At 43.2% G+C, this 18,486-nt stretch overlaps 1 protein-coding gene across 2 annotated transcripts in view; it reads left to right on the top strand.

Annotated features, from left to right (window-relative positions):
- ULK4 (unc-51 like kinase 4) overlaps positions 1-18,486 on the top strand; it is a 1,615,551-nt gene that overhangs the window by 262,943 nt on the left and 1,334,122 nt on the right. For both annotated transcript variants that reach the window (XM_069211486.1, XM_069211487.1), the window contains exon 17: positions 3,621-3,699. In XM_069211486.1, coding sequence (XP_069067587.1) covers positions 3,621-3,699 — 79 coding nt within the window. The remainder of the gene's footprint in view (positions 1-3,620; positions 3,700-18,486) is intronic.

Raw genomic sequence — 18,486 nt, 5'->3', positions numbered from 1 at the left:
AATGTCTATATCAATAGTGCTTTTTCAGTGCCAGGTGACGCCATCAGTCACTCCACTCCATCTGATGTGAAAACATCTCTCCAGAAATGCTCCACCACACATCTCTGCCATACTTTTATTATTTCTTGTGATCCACAGACTGTAAGATCTGAAGCATGCTCCATTATGTTTCAAATTACTTAACACAATATTTATCTACTTTCCTTTATCTAGTACCTTTTGGTATGTATGAGCCATAAACTATTCAACTCAAGCAGCCTTGCCTTCTGCACAGCTAACTCTGTGCCTCCTGAACTCATATGTCCATATCTTTTGGGGTTGGTAAAACCGACTGTCATCAGTTTCCCTGATCACAAGAGGATACCTTTCTAAGATCTAGCCAACGATAGTTTTGATGCCTTCTGAACAAACCCTAAAGTGCTGCCTGGATTCCAAAGACCCCATAGCTCGTTCCATGGACACTGCTAAACAGTCCAAGCATACAGTGATGAACACTTTGCCAGCGCAGTGCTGCATGACTTCCTTGGTTACTCACCAATGCTTAATCACACCTCTGGGAGTTTATTGCTTTGGAACTCATTCATAAGGTGGGGAATCTGCGGGACCAAGTATTCATCAGAAAAAAAAATACTTCCTTCAGTAACTAGATTTCCCCACAGATTCCTCATGCCCTCCCACCTCCTTGTTGTGTTAGCGCTGTGATTAATGAGATCCCAATGCATACAAACATGTATGCTGTGTTGGTTTTGCTGATAATACATCAGTTCCTTTCTGCACGCCCTGATGGAGTGCCGAAAAAGTGACAGGAACTGACACCAGAAGGCTAGTTGGTGCCTTTTACATGCCGATAACGTAACATCCAGGGTGGGCCGACTCACGGCTCAGGCCTAGTGGCACCTGCTGATGACATTGGAGAGCTATTGCAGGGGGTAAAGGTTTTAGATCCAGTCTGGCGCGTGGAACATATTCCTAAATTGAGGAATCTGCAGGAAGATAACGTCCCCACCGGACATATTAGTAGTAAAGTTATGTAACCATTTCTTCTCAGTCCAAAGAAACCCTTTACTGACAACGTTTTGTTTTTTAAGGTGTGACACTGGCAGAGTGCTGCCTTACCTCCAATTAAGGCCCTTTCCTAGCTAAAGTAAATCATAATTGTGCTCTTCCCTTAACTGTTTATTTAAGAAAGAAGTGATGCCAGTTGCTAGTGGTTTGCCTCTTCTGAACACTCAGCGGTGCCTTTTTCCATCGTTAGGGGCAACTACTGCAAATGTTCATCTTCTGTGCAGATGTTTGGAGCAGTTTAGGAAAGGCTGGAGTTCAGCTGGGTGAGGGGAGAGGGAGACACGTGCTGTTCACCAGTCTTCGAGAGGCTGCTTGAAGCGATCCCAATGTCAGCTTAGGTTTTCTACCACAGTCCATGCGTTTTGGATTTGGTGTCTCGTTAAAGGGGAGAGCTGAGGCATAGTAAGTACCAGGTAAATAACACACTGGGCGAAACACTTGGTAACGAAAGTGAATCTTACTTCCCAGCTCCTTCTGCTTAGGCTGGGAGGGGTCCCCCAATCATGCCCTTGGTCCTTTGTCAGCACAGGGTCTGCTGAGGAGTTGCCTGGAGTATTTGAAATCCCTCATCCCTGCCACAGTGAGTGGACGAAGGACTTTGACTAGAAGGACCTTTATTATTAAGCTATGAGAACTGGCTAAAAGGAGGTTGTGTGGGCAGCATAAATTACTTTTTAATTATTAGTCAGCCCCACAGATTACTGGCTTGCTGGCCGCTGCATAACTCAAACACATGGGATGTATGTCACCTTCTGTTATGTGCTGTGTAAAGACCAGCTGTAGCTTCTATTTCAAGATGTGGGACAATCAGAGGAGGTCCTGGGAGATCCCGAGTACTCAGCAGTATGCTGCTGTGTGTTTGTGTGGTTTTCTGCATCGCCCACACACCGACATGCTGGGTTGAGGGCAATGGCTGACCAGTCCAGGACTGTGCGGCTCAGGAGTTATATTTATAGCCTCTGTCGTCGCCGCGTTAAACAAAGCCCAGTGGGACCGAACAACAAGCCCTGCTGCCTACTCATACAGGCCCGAGTGCGCCCTCTGCCCTGCAGCTGACAGGTAGGGTTGTAACTAACTCTAGCAGCAGAGGGAGCTCACTAGAGACGGCTGTGTTCTTTCGAGACCCACCCTACACTCCGAAGAGCAGCTGTCCACAGAAAGGTCTCACGGGCACTGTCCTTTCTGAAACTCAAGCCGACTTTTCTGAATACGGCAATATTTTACCCACTCCCAAGGCACTTGTGCACGGAAGTCAGCACGTGGGAATACTACGAGAAAGAGGGGAATTTTTAATCACTAAATGACTGAAAGTGATGGGTATTTTAGACTCAGTAAATTAAAGTTCATGGGTGTTGAGGGTCACACATGCTGCAGCCTTCCGCACGTTCTCATAAGCAAAAGGCGACCTTTCTGAACGCTGCAACATTTTCTTTTGGTAAAGCGTCCATAGTGTGTCTCGAAAGGAGGACCCTATTTTAGCATGATGCTGAATAATGTACCTCACTTAAGTACATTTCCAGGAGATGTTAAGTCCCAACTGAGTGTTGTGCTCGCAGAAATCACTCAGCCTCGTTCTTTTGAATGGGTTCGAAGAACTGATTCACGAGCATATTGGACATTTTGAGATACATTCTGTATATTTAAAAAAGGGCATTTTCAGGGGCCTTCTTGTTTGATGATGTATTGTGAACTATTACACGTGATAGCGCACCTGGAGTTGTACAGTGTGGTAGTGCTGTTTAAAGGTACTTTAGTTTCACTGTGCAGTCTCGCGGTTTCAGCATTAAATTCACAGTCCTGGGAACTGCTGCCCCCTCCTGGCAATCAGCTGTAATGTAAGCCACATCTAAATGAATACACTGCTTTGTTGCAGTAGATATTGACTTGGAACATATCTTGCCTCATCCCACCATTTAGCTGCCTGATAAAGTTTACTTCAGCCGTTGGTTCTCTTTTAAGTACTTAATGGTTACTTCCTGAGAACCCCATTACTTCCAAAGCTTGCCAGCTACCCTCAGATCTGCCACCGAGTCAAGAAAAACTGTGGGCGATTCTGTAACATTTCAGATGCGTCCACTGCTGTCAAAGTCTCATTTAAAGTGACACTGAACACATTAGGACCTGTTATTCTGAGTATGTACGTGGACCCACTGAAGACACAAATGTTATTGTTTTAATAAAACATAGTTAAAATATATTTTGCTGCACATCTAATCCTACACTCTTTCTAGTCAAGGTACTGTTATTAGATCAGTAACACCAAAAAAAGTGAACTATCTGAGCAATAATAATTGCAATGTGTATGTTGGGCTTATTCCTGAGCAGATTGTTTGCCACTTTAAAATGTGGCATGTTGTATTACTCTCCATACAAAACATTTATCCAGTTGTGTGCTTGATCGTATGTGCACTTGTGCATGTAGTTAGATGACAGTCTTAGAGGTTGATAATTATTTCTTATTCCCATCTGTGTGTTGTCTCATTACGTGTCAGGCACATTTTTAAGTTGATTGTGTACAATTGTATTAAAAAAAAAATATTATTTTGTTTTTACAGACGTGCTAAAGTTGTCAGAGTGATAGGTTTGCTGGCATCACATTCGCATGAACTTCAAGAAAATGTACCGATCACGGAGGTAATGTCTAACACTTATGTGCCCATCTTTCATGAAGATGTTTGTGGAACGCATAACCTTTGTAAGATTTTTTTAAAGCTGTAATTGGCAATGGCTCACTTACTTTGCATCTATTTCAAAGAAAATGACTCACAAGCGCTTAAGAATTATGTTTGAAGTTGACGACACCAGAGTTTTGCATCTTCGGTCAAAGATCGATTCCAGTGTTTTAGGCTGAGGCCTATTAATTCCTGCCACTGTGGCTATTGATGCCGGTGTCACACAAGGATTGGCTTTGCCACTTTTGTTAGTTAAGGTTTAAATCTGGCTATGTTTTCATCCATTTGGACGATCGAACCGGCCACTTGTACGCTGATGATATTCAAGTTTAGGTACATGTTAGGGATATAACGGACACTTTTGAAAGGCTCAGTCTAAGCCGGTCTAATATTGCTAGCTTAGTGCCATGACAGACACTAAAAGCGATACATCTTTTAGTGTTACAAAATTTAAATTAAAGTTCATGGCCATTAACATATATATGTGAAAAAGTTGGATTCTGGGTCCCCCTTACGTTCGGTTGGTGTGTATGTTTTGCACGTTTCAGTGCGAGAATACCCACCATATTGTTGGCACTGTTGAATAAAGTGTCTCATAAAATACACTTTAAGGCTCGTATAAGTCACCTAGGGGTTCCATGCCTGGATAAAGCACCAAACCTGTGCCTTACATTGCAGGTGTCTATTTGTCAGGATATAATACATTTATAGTGTGCCATTACTGGTCTATTCCTTGCATGAAACCCTCTAGTTGTGATCTCACCACTCACTGATTGTGCATCTATCTGTGTATTGTGATTCCGTTTGATACTTACTGGCAAATAGGGTGATAGCTGCAGCCGCGACTACCAGATGTTCATGGTCACACATTATGTTGCCGCCTTGTGGACATTCCCATAAGCAAAAGGCATTATTTCTGAACACTACAGCATTCTCCTTTGTCAAAGCGTCCACAGGGTGCCACGAAAGGAGGACCCACTTTTAGTATGATATTAAAAAATGTACCACAGTTAGACAATTGTCAGACATTAAGTCGCCATGGAAGGGTTGGTTTGGGATGCAAATATCAATATATTAAGTCAGAACAGTTCAAAGTATAAAGGACGTGTTGTTTCATGGGAAATTCAGCAGTTGGTTCAGCCAATCAGAATTCTTGAAACGTGGACATTATCTAGCGTCAGTTTCCTCCATTCTAAGGTCAGTAAGTGTCTGAAGCATAGATATGAAGTAATGGGAAAGTAATGATGGCGACAAGTGCTTGATATGAACATTCTAGAAGATGATGAAAGTTCTAGGAAGGGAGCAGGTACTGCCCGATGGTTACTAGGATTCGGCATCAGAAGATGAGGCAGCACTTGTTTTTTGGACAATTCCTTTCAAAGTGCCAAATGGCTTATGTGTGGTTACAAATGTCTGGAGTCTTGAACATGACTTAACTTTGTGAGCTTGGGCTTCATACAAGGAGCTCTATGCTAGCCGTCACTGTTCTGTAGTGGAGTGGGTGGATTTCCAAACGTGTCCTTTTGAAGATTTTCAAGTCAAAACGTTTTCTAGATGCCAACACGTTTTTTCAAAACAATCCCTAATGCACTGATGTATACTTACAACAGCAGATTTTTCAGCTTGTGACTGTGCGCGTGCCAGAGTGGATCACAAAATTCTTGTAATCCTTTCAGTGCATTGGTATGTGGGCCATCAACCTCAGTCATAACTCCGTTCGCTGACCTGATAACAAAGAGCTGATTATAGAAGCCACCTCTATGTGCTGATATCAGTTACTTCGACATGGATCCCGAACTCCTCTTCTACCATTTTCAGTACTTTTTCCAAAAGCCTGTTTACTTCAAACAACTTATATTGGCAGTGTGGAGAGGTGTCACCCCTGAAGACAACGTTTCAAACTGTGTATTGTGTGCTGAAACAAATGTTGGTTAGGGACCCGCTCAGCATAACCAACATTCTGTGGTGCCTTGATACGAGGCATAACTCCAAATCCTGTAGCAAAGGATTCATCATGCACCTTAAAGCCATTAGGGAGCACTAGGGCAAGCCCTACCGCTTCGAGCACAAGAAGCCCGTCTGGTCTCAATCTAGATCAGAGCGCTAGTTTTGGTCCAGATTGCACTTGTCAGGTAAGTTGAAGGTGAACCTGGGAGACAAGCCCAAGAAGAAGCATAGAAAGAGCAAGCATGACTCTTGGATCCCCAGAAACTCCTGATATAGGGAAAGATCACAAAGTCTGTGCTTATAAAACTGGAACCGGCTTCATGTTCCTGTTCAAACCTAATACTGGTCTTGGAGCTGTTATGCCTTGAGCTCCCTGGGCCATTGTTGACTATACAGCAAGTTAAGGCCTTCAGGAGGTCATTCTGCATATTTTCAAATTCATACCAGGTATTATCCATTGAGATCCTCAGATGAACCTCAGTTCCTTCCTCAGTGCTGACTGTCCAAGCACAAAGTCAGGCCACACCACCTCTGGTGACAGGCTGTGCCAACTACTCTCTGCTCTGGGCCAGTTCCGGTATTTGCTTCAAATGTGGGTTAATCTTCATCTAGACTTCAACCTATGTCATGTTCTACCATAACGGAAGCACAACCATGCGTTGAGGATGACATTCCTGTGATTCAACAGCAGTACTTCCAAAGGGTTGAGAATGTGGACAGTATCATCATCTGCCATCCACCTAATTTTAAATCAGGCTTTTTACAGCAAATATAAGAATATAACGTCTGAGCAAACACTACCTGTGAGCAACACCTTTGTTGGAGATGTGAATATTAACTCGGGTAATAACAAATGCAGCCTTTTCATATCCCTCCATTATCCAAATTCACAACCTAAAGCAACATTCTTCCCTTACCACCCACTTCTATGGGCTTACCATTGATGTCATCATAACCAAAACAGTCCATTGTCAGCACCGAATTAAGATGGACCGGTCTGATCTGTTTTCACTCATTCTCCCTCACACACGTATTTTCACCAAGATTTGCCCTCCTTCCCATTAATATTAAGAAATCCATCAAAAATCTCTCTCATTAGCTGATCTCACACGAACTGCATACTCTTACAGATAACACTGATGTCAACCCAATCCAGACATACACAACTATATAATTTCCCAAACTGTTGACACTACGGTCCCCTTGAAACCAAAATGTATATAATTCATTCCTTCTCATCTTTTGTTCACTCCTGATCTAAGAAACAAAAGGAAAGAAGTACATACACTCGAAGAAAAAAAAAGTGGAGACTCTCCAACGCTCCAATAATTCACACAAAGCAGAGATCTCTAGTAAAGCTTTATAGACAGCACATTCATCAGACCAAATCCAACTTCCTTCTCCTACAACTTCAGACTTTGCAGAATCCTGCCAGAGCTCTCTTTCAGTATATCCACTCCAGCGCCTCTCCTCCTTTCCAGCCAAGGCTATCACTAACGCCATCTCCAGTGAATGCAAGACCTCTCTAATGTCTTTTTTTTCCCAGCAAAATCTCATCGATCTGCTCAATGACATTGAATGTTTTTAGGCTATCTGTAAAATGATCTCTTCGGCATTGTTAAAAACTCAATGCTACCCCATTCTGACATGATCTTATCCATGCTGCTATTATTAAAGCAAGCCTTGCATTGTTCTCTAAAGCCTGGGGAAAAATCAACCCAAATTCATTCCCAACCTACTGGAAAATTATTGACCAATCTTTAACCTTTCCTGGCTAGGAAAGACCATTGAAAAATGCTTCTCCCTTTAACTCGCTGATTTCACCACTAATGAAAACTTTCTAGCAGTCTACCAGTTAGGATTCAGAGTTGGTCACAGAATTGAAACTGATACTTTAAAAATCCTGGGTGACATTCACTGTGTACTGGATGGAGGATGAATCCTTCCTGCTGTTTTTAATTGAACCTAACTTCAGCTTTCAACACAGTTGATCACTCTAGATTACTCAACCTTCCTCAAACATCGAGACGTAAAGAGACAATCATCAACTGGTTTGCCTCCTTCCTCTCCAAATGCTCATAAATTGTAAAAATCAACAATGTTTGCATCCAGCCCTTAACGTTTGTGCAGTTCCACTAGGATCCATTCTATCCCCACAATCTTTAACCTTTAGTAGAACTATTAGCCAAAATTTGCAAAGATTAAAAAATCTCTATACATCCATATGCAGATATGGAGAGAACAATTATTGTGCCTGAAAACCTCAACTCTACATAACATCCTCGCCATAAGAGCAGTCTCACACAACATTCAAACATGGATTCATTCTCACCTAAGGCTAAAAAACATTCGACCCAGTGCTATTACAGCCACCATCACTCTCTTTCCTTGGAATAACTCTTGCCACTTCCCTAACCATGGTTCCAGACTCCAGATAGCAAAAAATCTAAAACCAGTCCTACAATCAGACCACATAACGGTTGCCTATGTTCTAATACTCCCTCTATGAGACTTTGGCAGTGCTGTTCTGGTTGGGCATCCTAATGTGCCCTTACACCACTAACCACTGTCCTACATGCAGCAGCCAAACAACTCTCTTCGTCCAAGAAATTCAACCACATCTCCCCAATACTTACTGACCTGCACTGGCTATTTAAGACAAGAATCAAATTCAAAGCAATCTACTCGAAAGCCCCCCTTACTTGACCAACCTACTCCAGACATCAAGTGGAATTAGAAATCTTGGAAGTAGAGAAAGCCTTCTCGTTGACACACCCTTATTTTGAACTTCTCATGCTCTATAACAAATCTCCTCTGAAGCTGCTTCCACCTTTTGGAACTCCCTACCTTCTGACATCAGAACTGTACCAACCACCGTTTCCTCCCAACACCTGTTAAAGACTCACCATTTCAAACGGTACCTGACTAAATAATCCTAATTGTACATTCAGGATTGAAGTCAAGCCTCACCTCATTATCGGAACTGATAAGTATTCTTGCATCTTTCACCCCCCACCTCTTTAATTTTTTCATTTTCCTCCCTACTTATCCAGCTAATTACCTCTTTCCATTCCCTCCCCTGATTCCTTTACTCCCACTAATGCTGCTCCCTCCCCAAGCCTCCCCTTCTCCCTGTACACTTACCTACTCATACCTACTTCTCCCCTCCCTCTCCTCCTCCTCGTTTATCACTACCAGTTTTTTGTTCAACTTTGTGCCACATATATTTTTTGCGAGTTACCAGTTTCATGTAAGATCTTAATCGAAATTCATTGTTAACATACAAAGCACATATTTACTTTTGGTGATAGTGCGTTCTATAAATCAGCAAAATAAATAAATATTTTCTGAGTAAGTGATCAAAACCTTCGCAGGCACTGCTCTTCATCAGGGGTTATCACGGTCACCATAAATGCCTTCCTCTGCAGCAAGTCCAGGGAATTCAGGCTATGATCCACTGTGGAGAGCCACTGTTAAAGTTTTGATTGCTCGGAGGCTGCTTGACCTTCTAGAGTCGTACATCCTGTTGGTGTCTTGCACTTTTTGACAATTTTAGGTCTTTCAATGGAATCTGTTCTGCAGTGATTCGAGTTTTGGGTGTGCCTTTTGGATAAGATCCATCTTTCTCTATGTCTGCAGGCATTAAAACTAGGGTGTTGGCAGGAAATTCTGGGATCTCTCTGATGGTCTGTTACTTGGCATGATACCTCATCATCATGGTAAACAGATTAAGCAGATGTTAGCTTGCAGATGTTAGCTTGCAGATCATGATTGGTGTTTGTACTCAGGAGTGTCACAGGACATCTTTGCCCAGTGGTGAACACCCTTTGTAAACCTATGTGTAAATAGCAGAGGCACGAAAATGTTCAGTGGCAAGTATTTTGTCCTCTAGAGGTTCCCGCTTCGGAATCTCTAGGAAACGTGCTAAAGTTTCAGTGGGATTTCAGCTTGTTGCATATGTTTCTGCTTCTGTCCCTGAAACCACTGGTGCTGCAGAATGTCATGTGGAATGGGCACAGCTTAATGTGATAGCCCATGATTAGGCTTGGAGGGTAAGTTACCCAAATCTCCTGTCACTGAGCATTTGTCCTCCACTTCGGCTTTCTCTTTGGGAAGATAAATGGTACCAGCAGAAGGGAAGAGTTCTGCATCTAAACATCCATAGTTTACACCTTCATGTGAAGAGTTTGAGCTAAACCAACCCAGAAGTCTAAACCATCTGTCAGATGTGGTGAATTTCATTCTGGTTACTTCACACCCCTAACAAGTGTTTACACTGAAGTCATTTTGCTAAATTTGTTGTCTTGAGTGATGAGAAGTGGATTAATCCCTACAATTTAAGCTGACTCATGTCCTTTTGTTTGTACTGTCTTTGGCTTGCTGTTGACCCTGTTAAAGGATTCTTACTAGCCCTTGTGACCTTTTTTCATTTAACTGATCAGCTGTCCTTATGAAGCTCGAGTGGGACCCTCACTTGATAATATATTTTCTGATGTATTCTGTCTCCGAGCCTCTCTGCAACTGTACTCTGAGGCGGTTGGTGTTGAAGACTGTGTTTCTCATTGCCATCACTTCTGTTCATTGTGCCTTATTCAGCCTCCATACACTACCTTTTCCATGATTAGCTGTAAAATTGGTGTCAGCTTTCTATGCTGGGATGTCTTTCACACTCCCTGCATTCTATATCTCCAGAACATTCATTTAAAGAGGAGGAGAGGCTTCACCAGTTGGACCCAGGGCCTTACCTTATAGTTTGATCGGTCTGAGTTCCATATTCATGATCAACATTTGCGGAATTCGCGATATTGTTAAAGAAAAGGTGGGTCAGAAGTGAACTTTATAGCAATGGATCGTTCTTTGCACCAGTTTTATGACCTGGCCAAAAAGGATCCTCCAAATTGTCTTAGGACTCATTCTACCATGGCCAAGGCTGACACTACAGCCAAGGCTTGGAGTGTTCTAGTTATGGACATCTTCCAGACAGCTGCATGGATACCTGGCCATACAGTTGCTATCCATTTTTAAATCCATTCTCAAGTTTGCATACAGGCTCATTGTGGACTTCCTGGGGTAAGTCCACTTCTCAGACCCATGACCTTGAAGAGAGCATTTCATTGGGACTGTTTCACAAGATGATGAGATTGTGTTTAAAAGCATACTTTGGATACTCTGTCTAACCACAGTTTCCTCACTGCTGGCCCACCTCCCCAATCTGTGGAGTAGACTTTTAGGAATAATTGGGTACCGCATTAGTCTTTGCAAGCTTGCCAGTATGAACTCAGTTTTGCCATCTGTGCTACGCATCTGGTTCTGATGGAAGTAGATGGCACCACCTTCTGGCATGCAGAAGCTATTACAATCGTTCCTGGATACAGTCTGGTTCCCGGGGAGATTCAGAGGGTGTGAAATCTTCAGTTAAATAAAATATCCACCAGAAACCGCCACATAGGGTAAGTAACATTTTCTTTTGGATTACACAAAATAACTAGTTTTGCATGCCCTAGGTAGTCAGAGTTAGAGCTTAGGATCTGCAGATTCTAGCCCCCAGAGTTATGCCTGTTGCCAACTGAGGACCCTTCTGTCTTCTGTATGTGTTTTCCAAAGACTGCAGTAAGCTTTGCAAAAGTGTTGCAATTAAGATTGCCTGAATCCTCACACACTCTTGACCATGCAGCTTCAAGTACTGTTCTTCAGGGCAGGTAAATGCTTCTAATGGGCAGTCTCTATCCTCAGCACCCACAACGCTGCAGGATAGGGGAAGTCTGCATGGAAGGAACCCATGTGGTAGTATGTCCATGAAGATGTGGGTCTATCGACATTTAATGTATCATCTCATAGGCGGCTATTATCTTGAATACTGGTTTCTAACTCTGGTTATTCACTGCAATGCCGTAGCAACAGAGGGAAACAAAAAATGTTTCTCACTGTTGCTACCTCATAATGAAAAGTGCTGGCTTCCTTTGTGTTCCCCCGATTCACTTCACTCTCCAGTGATTTAAGTGGAATTTTGACTGGCGGTCTCACCAACCTTGTTCCACCTCCCTCTGGTCTCCAAAGACTCAAGGGAGGTAGGAGTACATTGATGTTGCTTCTGTCAATTGCCAGATTCCCCCTCAGGGCATATTCCCCAGTCTCACATTGATGACGACTCTCACAGAGCCAGTGCAGTACTATCTGATGTTGTCCAAATGATATCACGCAGAAGCCTTACATGAAAAAACATTCCTGTTATTTATAACCCTGTATATTCGTGATCATCGGGTCAGCCTGTAGGCCCAGCTTTGCCCGGCCATCTTATTAGTCCTGATTAACTGTGTGACTCAGGTAGTTGCAAGCTATCAAAGGGCATAGCGATAACTTTAAAAAGTACAGCCCACAAACCAGTTTTCTTTATTTACTGGTTAACACAGGACATTTAGCTAGCGGCAATGTAGTCTCTCACTTGTCAGCCCTTTAGCTACTGAAGTGTTTACCGCCCCTGTGCTGAGCCCTTTTTTGATGTTTGTGGCACCATACACTTAAGCTTTCAGAACATTTTCCACGAAAGGTACCCAGTCCACATTTGAGTCCTTTTCCCCTCACTTTGGGGTTCTAAAGGCACCAAGGGTTTGTGGATACCCCAGGAAAATCCCCCAAAATAGCCAAAATTTAGCTAAATCTTGTGTTTTTTTGTTTGTAAAAATGCAAAACAAATAGTGTTTTGCAAGGAAGTGTGATTTTATTTATTTATTTTTATAAATTTACCATCCACTAAAGTTTCCTTTGCTAAGATCTAGTGTTCCCAGCTTTCAGACGAAGCAGAGTTGTAAAAAAAAATACTTGGTAGTTAATTTTTCCTATTTTTGGTAGTTTTATCCTACTTGGAATTTGTGGTGGAAAATGGCGTTAAAGCCAGGGGTGCCATCAGAAAACTGTGCATTTCTGGAAACTAGACACAATTCCAAATTCAGTCAGTGGTAATATATGTAGATCGCTGATGATTCATCCAAGGAAAGTAATTGTTTACATTAAAAGATTGTTAAAAAAATTGAGAAAAAAAGAAATAGCTGACAATGTTTTTAACCGTAATGTTTTGCTACAATGGCTGGTTTACAAAAGTAACATACTGGTATGTCTGTCGGACACTTCTAATTACAGGGCTGTATAGAGTTTGTTGGTTATCCAAAAGCATGCGGTTCTCAGGGCTAAAAACTGAGTTGCACCTTATAATTATTTTTTTTTGTGAACTCACCATGCTTCAAATTATAAGTAAAATATAATGAATGAAAAATGTGTACGAAAGAAACCTATGCTTCTTTTAAATATGCCCAAGATACTGAGTTTAGGGATAGTGGTTGTTGTACAGCTCTGAATTTGTGGTTCCCCATACTTTCTATGAAATACAGATGGCATTTTGCCAAAATATGTTCTTTGTTTGCTCACTGGCTTACATTTGGAAGACAAAAAGGAGAGAAATTCACTTCATAATAACAAATGTTCTACTAGTCTGTGTCCATACACCTCTCCCGATAAAAGCAGTATCCTACTTGTGTGGCTGGGCCTGTTGCCCATGACAGGAATAGATCAAACCATGGACAATTCAGTGTAGATTGTGACTTTGTATGGTCACAGTTTTCATCCTCATAATTGCCCATTTCGTTGGAGGAAAGTATCACAAACCAGGGGTAAGTGTGGCAAAAGTACCAACTGACCAAAAGTTCTATCTGTTGTTAATAGCGGTTGTGCTCCAAGGTGTAGTATCTAGGCTTCTGCCATTCCTTCCTCATAGGGTCCAATTTGAGTATGATTGACAGGGTACTTCATAGCGTAGAAAACGAATAGCCATGCTCGCCAAATGGTTCGTTCGCGTGGCTCATTTAGAGACAGGCGCACATTAAGTACTTCCTACGATGGCTAGGGGCTGTCAGAAGAAGTACATTACTCCACCTACCCTGTTAAGGTGGGAGAAAACTTCCAGAGCATGGGGGTCAGTATTCTTTGTTTATCAGAAACAAACCCCCAGTTTTGGAGATTCTTTCAGAAAAACAAACATGAAAACGTTTAGTTTATGACTGTTAAAACAGAAGGCTGCATTAATCAAACGTTTTGTACATTGAAATAAACCTCTCTGATGGCAGATGCTTTCAGTGTATAGGAATGACCACTGGGTCAGCGGTCATCTCTAGATTAGATGGATGATTGTTCATTAGGGTGGGGAGGGTAATGTCCACCACCACCCTTGCAGACTGGACTCCAAGCGTGAAATACTAGCTTGGGACATTTATTTGCTGTTTCTTCCAAAGCATGCCCTAGAGCAAGTATCTAACCTACACAGATGCAAAGCTGCTTACTTACTTAAGGTACATTCTTGTAATAGAAAATGGGTCAAAGAACAAGTTCAGAATGATAACCTAGTGCGAATTATAGATATTTGTGTTGAGGAATTTGAGGTATTTTACATTTGTCCAAATTTCAAAGGTGTGTGATACTAATGTCAAAGCCAAATGATTCTCGTTTTGTCAATATGCTTGCTCCATACTAATGAAGTCTTACTTTCCCAACTGTTCTCATTTGAGCATTTGTCATGGATCAGTTAATATGAGGAAGCTAATTTCCACTGTCAAGAAGATGTTACCTAGATAAATGTGCATATCCTTCTACTCTACACCACCTTGCTCTAATTTCCTCCTAGAGCTACATTGATCACTCCTATAATGAAAAGCCTTATCTCATAAGGCGATCCAACTGACTGTGATGTTAGCTGTGATACTCCCCTGGATCAAACTTTTCTGTAGACTTCATGGCATGAGATCCGTCATAAGGATACTGAGGCATACAAGGGTGATATGTAGCCCAAGTCATTATTAAAATGACGTTTTGACAGGTATGACCTTCTCTTACGCTTTTGAGTCACAAAAATCTATCACAAAGGCTTTGCCATGTATAAGTTGCTCCTTCCATAACTCATGCTGTTAAGTATTCGGATATATTAAATAAATATTTTTATACTATATCAATGCAAGTGTAATGCAGACTGTTTGTCCCAGGTAGGCACCTTTCACTAGAATACAATGTCTGTGCCGGGGCTTAAAAACGTTGCCTTCAGTGGACCGCCTTTTATTACAATGTACTAAACTGTGATTTTGCAAGCCAGTGCATTTTGCATAGTAGAAAAACGTATCCATGAGCCTTGTTGGAAGTGGATAGGATCTTATTTTGATCAGATTGCTCCAGTAGTCGCAAACCTAGCCATAACATATAATTATTGGATTGCACATTTAATAAGGGAGTTCGACAGTATCCGTCTCCATGGTGTCAGTTTTATTAAAATTAACATTTTACTTAAAAACAAACATAATTTCAGTACCATTTACATTACTTGTTTCTATGTTCACACTTATTGCTTCGTCATACATTTTGGGTTATGAATCAGTATCAGACTAGTTCTTGGTAACAAATCATTCGTGGTTGAGATACTTCTCACGCATATAGGCAGTGATTTTTCATAGTCATTTATGTAGTAGTTGCCTGTCTGATTCCATTCAGAACTATGTACACGATGGTGGTATGCAGTGCTAGTATGGTGCTGTGTTGGGTTCAGGGGGGTCCATTAACATTAGTTTATTCAGTTCTGAGTTAATCCTTAATTACTGAATCTAGTAATGTTGGGGGGGAAGGTCTCTACATGTGCATGCAATGTGCTGATGCCATTATGCTCATTCCTCCACCAGGTCCGTTATGCTGTGGTGCAGTCTTACTCTTTCTTCTTGTGCCTACTATGTTGCTACTAGACCTGCCTTCTCTTCCCCTATCTACCCAGCTAGCCACTGTGTGCTCCTTGCTCCTGATTTCTATTCTAAGGAGGAGGGTCCGTCGTCTCTCCATTAGTTCCCCTTTCCTGAATTTCCCGCTCCCATTTATCTAAGATTTCCTCCCAGTTAGGAGCTATGGGTTTCAGGCGTAGCCCCTTCATCTCCTCTCGCCTCAGTGCTTGAAGCTGAGCTCTCGCCCACCTCGAGACATCTCTTCACCAGACCTTCAGAGGGGGGCTTTCAGAAGATTTCCATCTAATGGCAATCTGTCTCCTAAATAGTACCAGAGCCAGGTCTAAGAAACTTGTTTTTACCAATCCAGCTGCTGCTCTGGCATACAGTCCCATCAGACATGCCGCTGGGGATTGATCCAGGTCCCTTTCCAGCAGCGACCCCAGCTTGTCTAGCACCTCTCCCCAGGCATGTTGGATTTCAGAGCAACGCCACAGTATATGGTCCAGGTTCGCATCTAGTTCCCCACACCTGGGGCATGCTCTAGTTTCGCCTCCGTAAATTATATTTAGTCTGTGTGGGGTGAGGTACGTCCTGTGTAGGTAGTTGTATTGGATATAGCGCAGTCGTGTGTTTCGTGATACCATCTTGGGGTAGGACAGTGCTCTTTTCCAGGCCGAATCCGTTAAGTCTTCCCCTAGAGTTTTTTCCTAACGTTCTCTTAACGCCTGTAATGGCATCATGGAGCATTCCATTTGGGCCTTATATAATTTAGCTACCAAGTAGGATTCATCACCCTGTGTTAGGAGGTAATGAAGGATCTTATGAACCTTGGGTTCCGCGTTGACAGTGTCCCAGGGTGATTTTATGCGGTGTGTTAGGTATTGATACGACCGAAACCTCCCGCCCGGGACATTATTTTTATCAGTCATGTCTGTGAAAGTCCTCATTATCCCGTCCTGAAAGAAATCTCCAACTGTCTGTACCCCGGCCCGCGCCCAGACTCCCAGCCCGTGGCCAATTAATGTTTTATCTGGGAAGGTTTGCACCAGTACCATTAACGGAAGGGCTGGTGAATGAGCTACTCCCATCCCTACTCGTCTCGAGCAGCATTTCCAGCAGGTTGCCGCAACCTTCATTAGGGCACTTTCCTCCCCCGTGCTCCACCTCGAGCAATTATATGTGCTAGTATCTTGCCTATATCCTGCACTCCAGTGTCGGTGCATCTGTCCAGTTGGCCTCTTCCCCTTAGCCATCCTTCTGTCCACTGGAGTTGACAGGCCAGGTAGTACAGCTCAAAGTCAGGTACTCCCAGGCCCCCCATGAGTACTGGCCTAGTCAGGGCCGATAGGGATGTGCGCTTCCGGCCTCCATCCCACACCAGATCCCTGAGAAGTGTATTAAGTTTGTAAAACCATGTCGAAGGCACGAGCACCGGGAGGTTGGCAAAGAAATAGAGAAGGTGTGGGAGCATGATCATCTTAGAAAGGGACACCCTAGCTGACATGGTTAGTCTGAGTGATCTCCAGAATCTCACCGAGGACCGGAGTAAGCGCTACGCCTTGCCCAAATTACCCTCGCTGAGATCTTTTATGTTGTGAAACACCTGTACTCCGAGGTACTTAAAGGTGCATGGAGGCCAAACCACATCCCCGGGGCAAGAGGAGGGTCACTCACTGCCCTCTACCATGGGAAAGACAAGGGTCTTACCACGATTAAGGCGGAGTCCAGAGACAGCACCAAAGTCATCTAATATTCTCAATGCCCTTGGTAAACCAGTCTCGCCATCTTGCAGATAAAATAATACATCGTCCGTGTAGAGTGAGATGATGTGTTCAGTTTGTCCCCACTCCACTCTGTGCCCCCTTCTCTCTATCCGGAACCAGGCCGCTAGTGGTTCGATTGCCAGGGCAAACAACAAAGGGGATAATGGGCATCCTTGTCTAGTCCCCCTGTGTACAGGGTAAGTCTCCGAAATTATTTTACCCGTTCTCACTCGCGCCAGGGGATTCGTGTATACCAGATCCACCCAACGCACCCAACCCTCACCCATCCCCATCTGAAGCATCACGGAGCGCAGGAAATCCCATTGTATCGAGTCAAAGGCTTTTTCAAAATCTATTGCCAACAGTGTCGACCCATCGGGCTTTGCAGCTTGCGGCATATGTAAAAGACACCTCAAATTTAGGGAGGTGCTTCGCGCTGGGATAAATCCATTTTGATCTTCATGTATTAAATTGGGGATATGGCTGAGGAGTCTATTGGCCAATAGTTTACTCAAAATGTTAAAGTCACAGTTTAACATTGACAGCGGTCGGAAGTCTGTCACTGAGAGCTCACCAGTGTTCCGTTTGGGCAGGGGGACCACTAAAGCCTCCCTCAGTGTCCCTGACAAGGAACCCCATTGGAGAGCCTCCGCATACGTTTCAACTAGCCTGGGAGCCAGCAGTGCGGAATACTTCTTGTAGAAGTCCATTGGGAGACCATCTGTACCCGGTGTCTTCCCCGCCGCCAGCTATTCTGTGGCCTCTTTTACCTCTTCTAATGTCACTGGTCCCCCTAGGCTATCCCCGTCCTGTTCTGTCAGGTAATGACAGAATGCCCCCAGGTAATCACTGAACCTTTCTATATCCAGGTTCTCTGGTTGTCTGTACAGGTAGGTGTAGTACTTCCTAAAGGCTCCATTGACCTCACTAGGTGTATGTTTATGTAGTCCCTTCACATCTTTGACACTCACTATAGGCATCCCCTCTCGACCATGTCTCACCAACCATGCTAGCATCCTCCCCGATCTGCCCTCCTCTGCTTGTATTGAGGCTAGGTACCTTTGTGTGTTGTGGCATCTTAACTGTTCCTCAGTCTTAGCATGTGAATCCTTCGCTTCTCTGAGTCTATCGCATTCTAAGGCAGTTCTGCTCTTTCTTTTCTTCTTCGTGGATGGTTTTCTCTAAACCTATCAGCTATTAGAGTACGCGTAATCCCAACAGTCTGGCTCATGCAATGCCCTCTTACCGCTACCTTTAGCGTTTCCCATTCCACTCCTCTAGTTGACGCTGAGT

Source organism: Pleurodeles waltl, chromosome 10 (assembly GCF_031143425.1).
Source record: "Pleurodeles waltl isolate 20211129_DDA chromosome 10, aPleWal1.hap1.20221129, whole genome shotgun sequence".
NCBI classification, from domain to species: domain Eukaryota; kingdom Metazoa; phylum Chordata; class Amphibia; order Caudata; family Salamandridae; genus Pleurodeles; species Pleurodeles waltl.
This window is presented reverse-complemented; position numbering and strand designations above follow the sequence as displayed.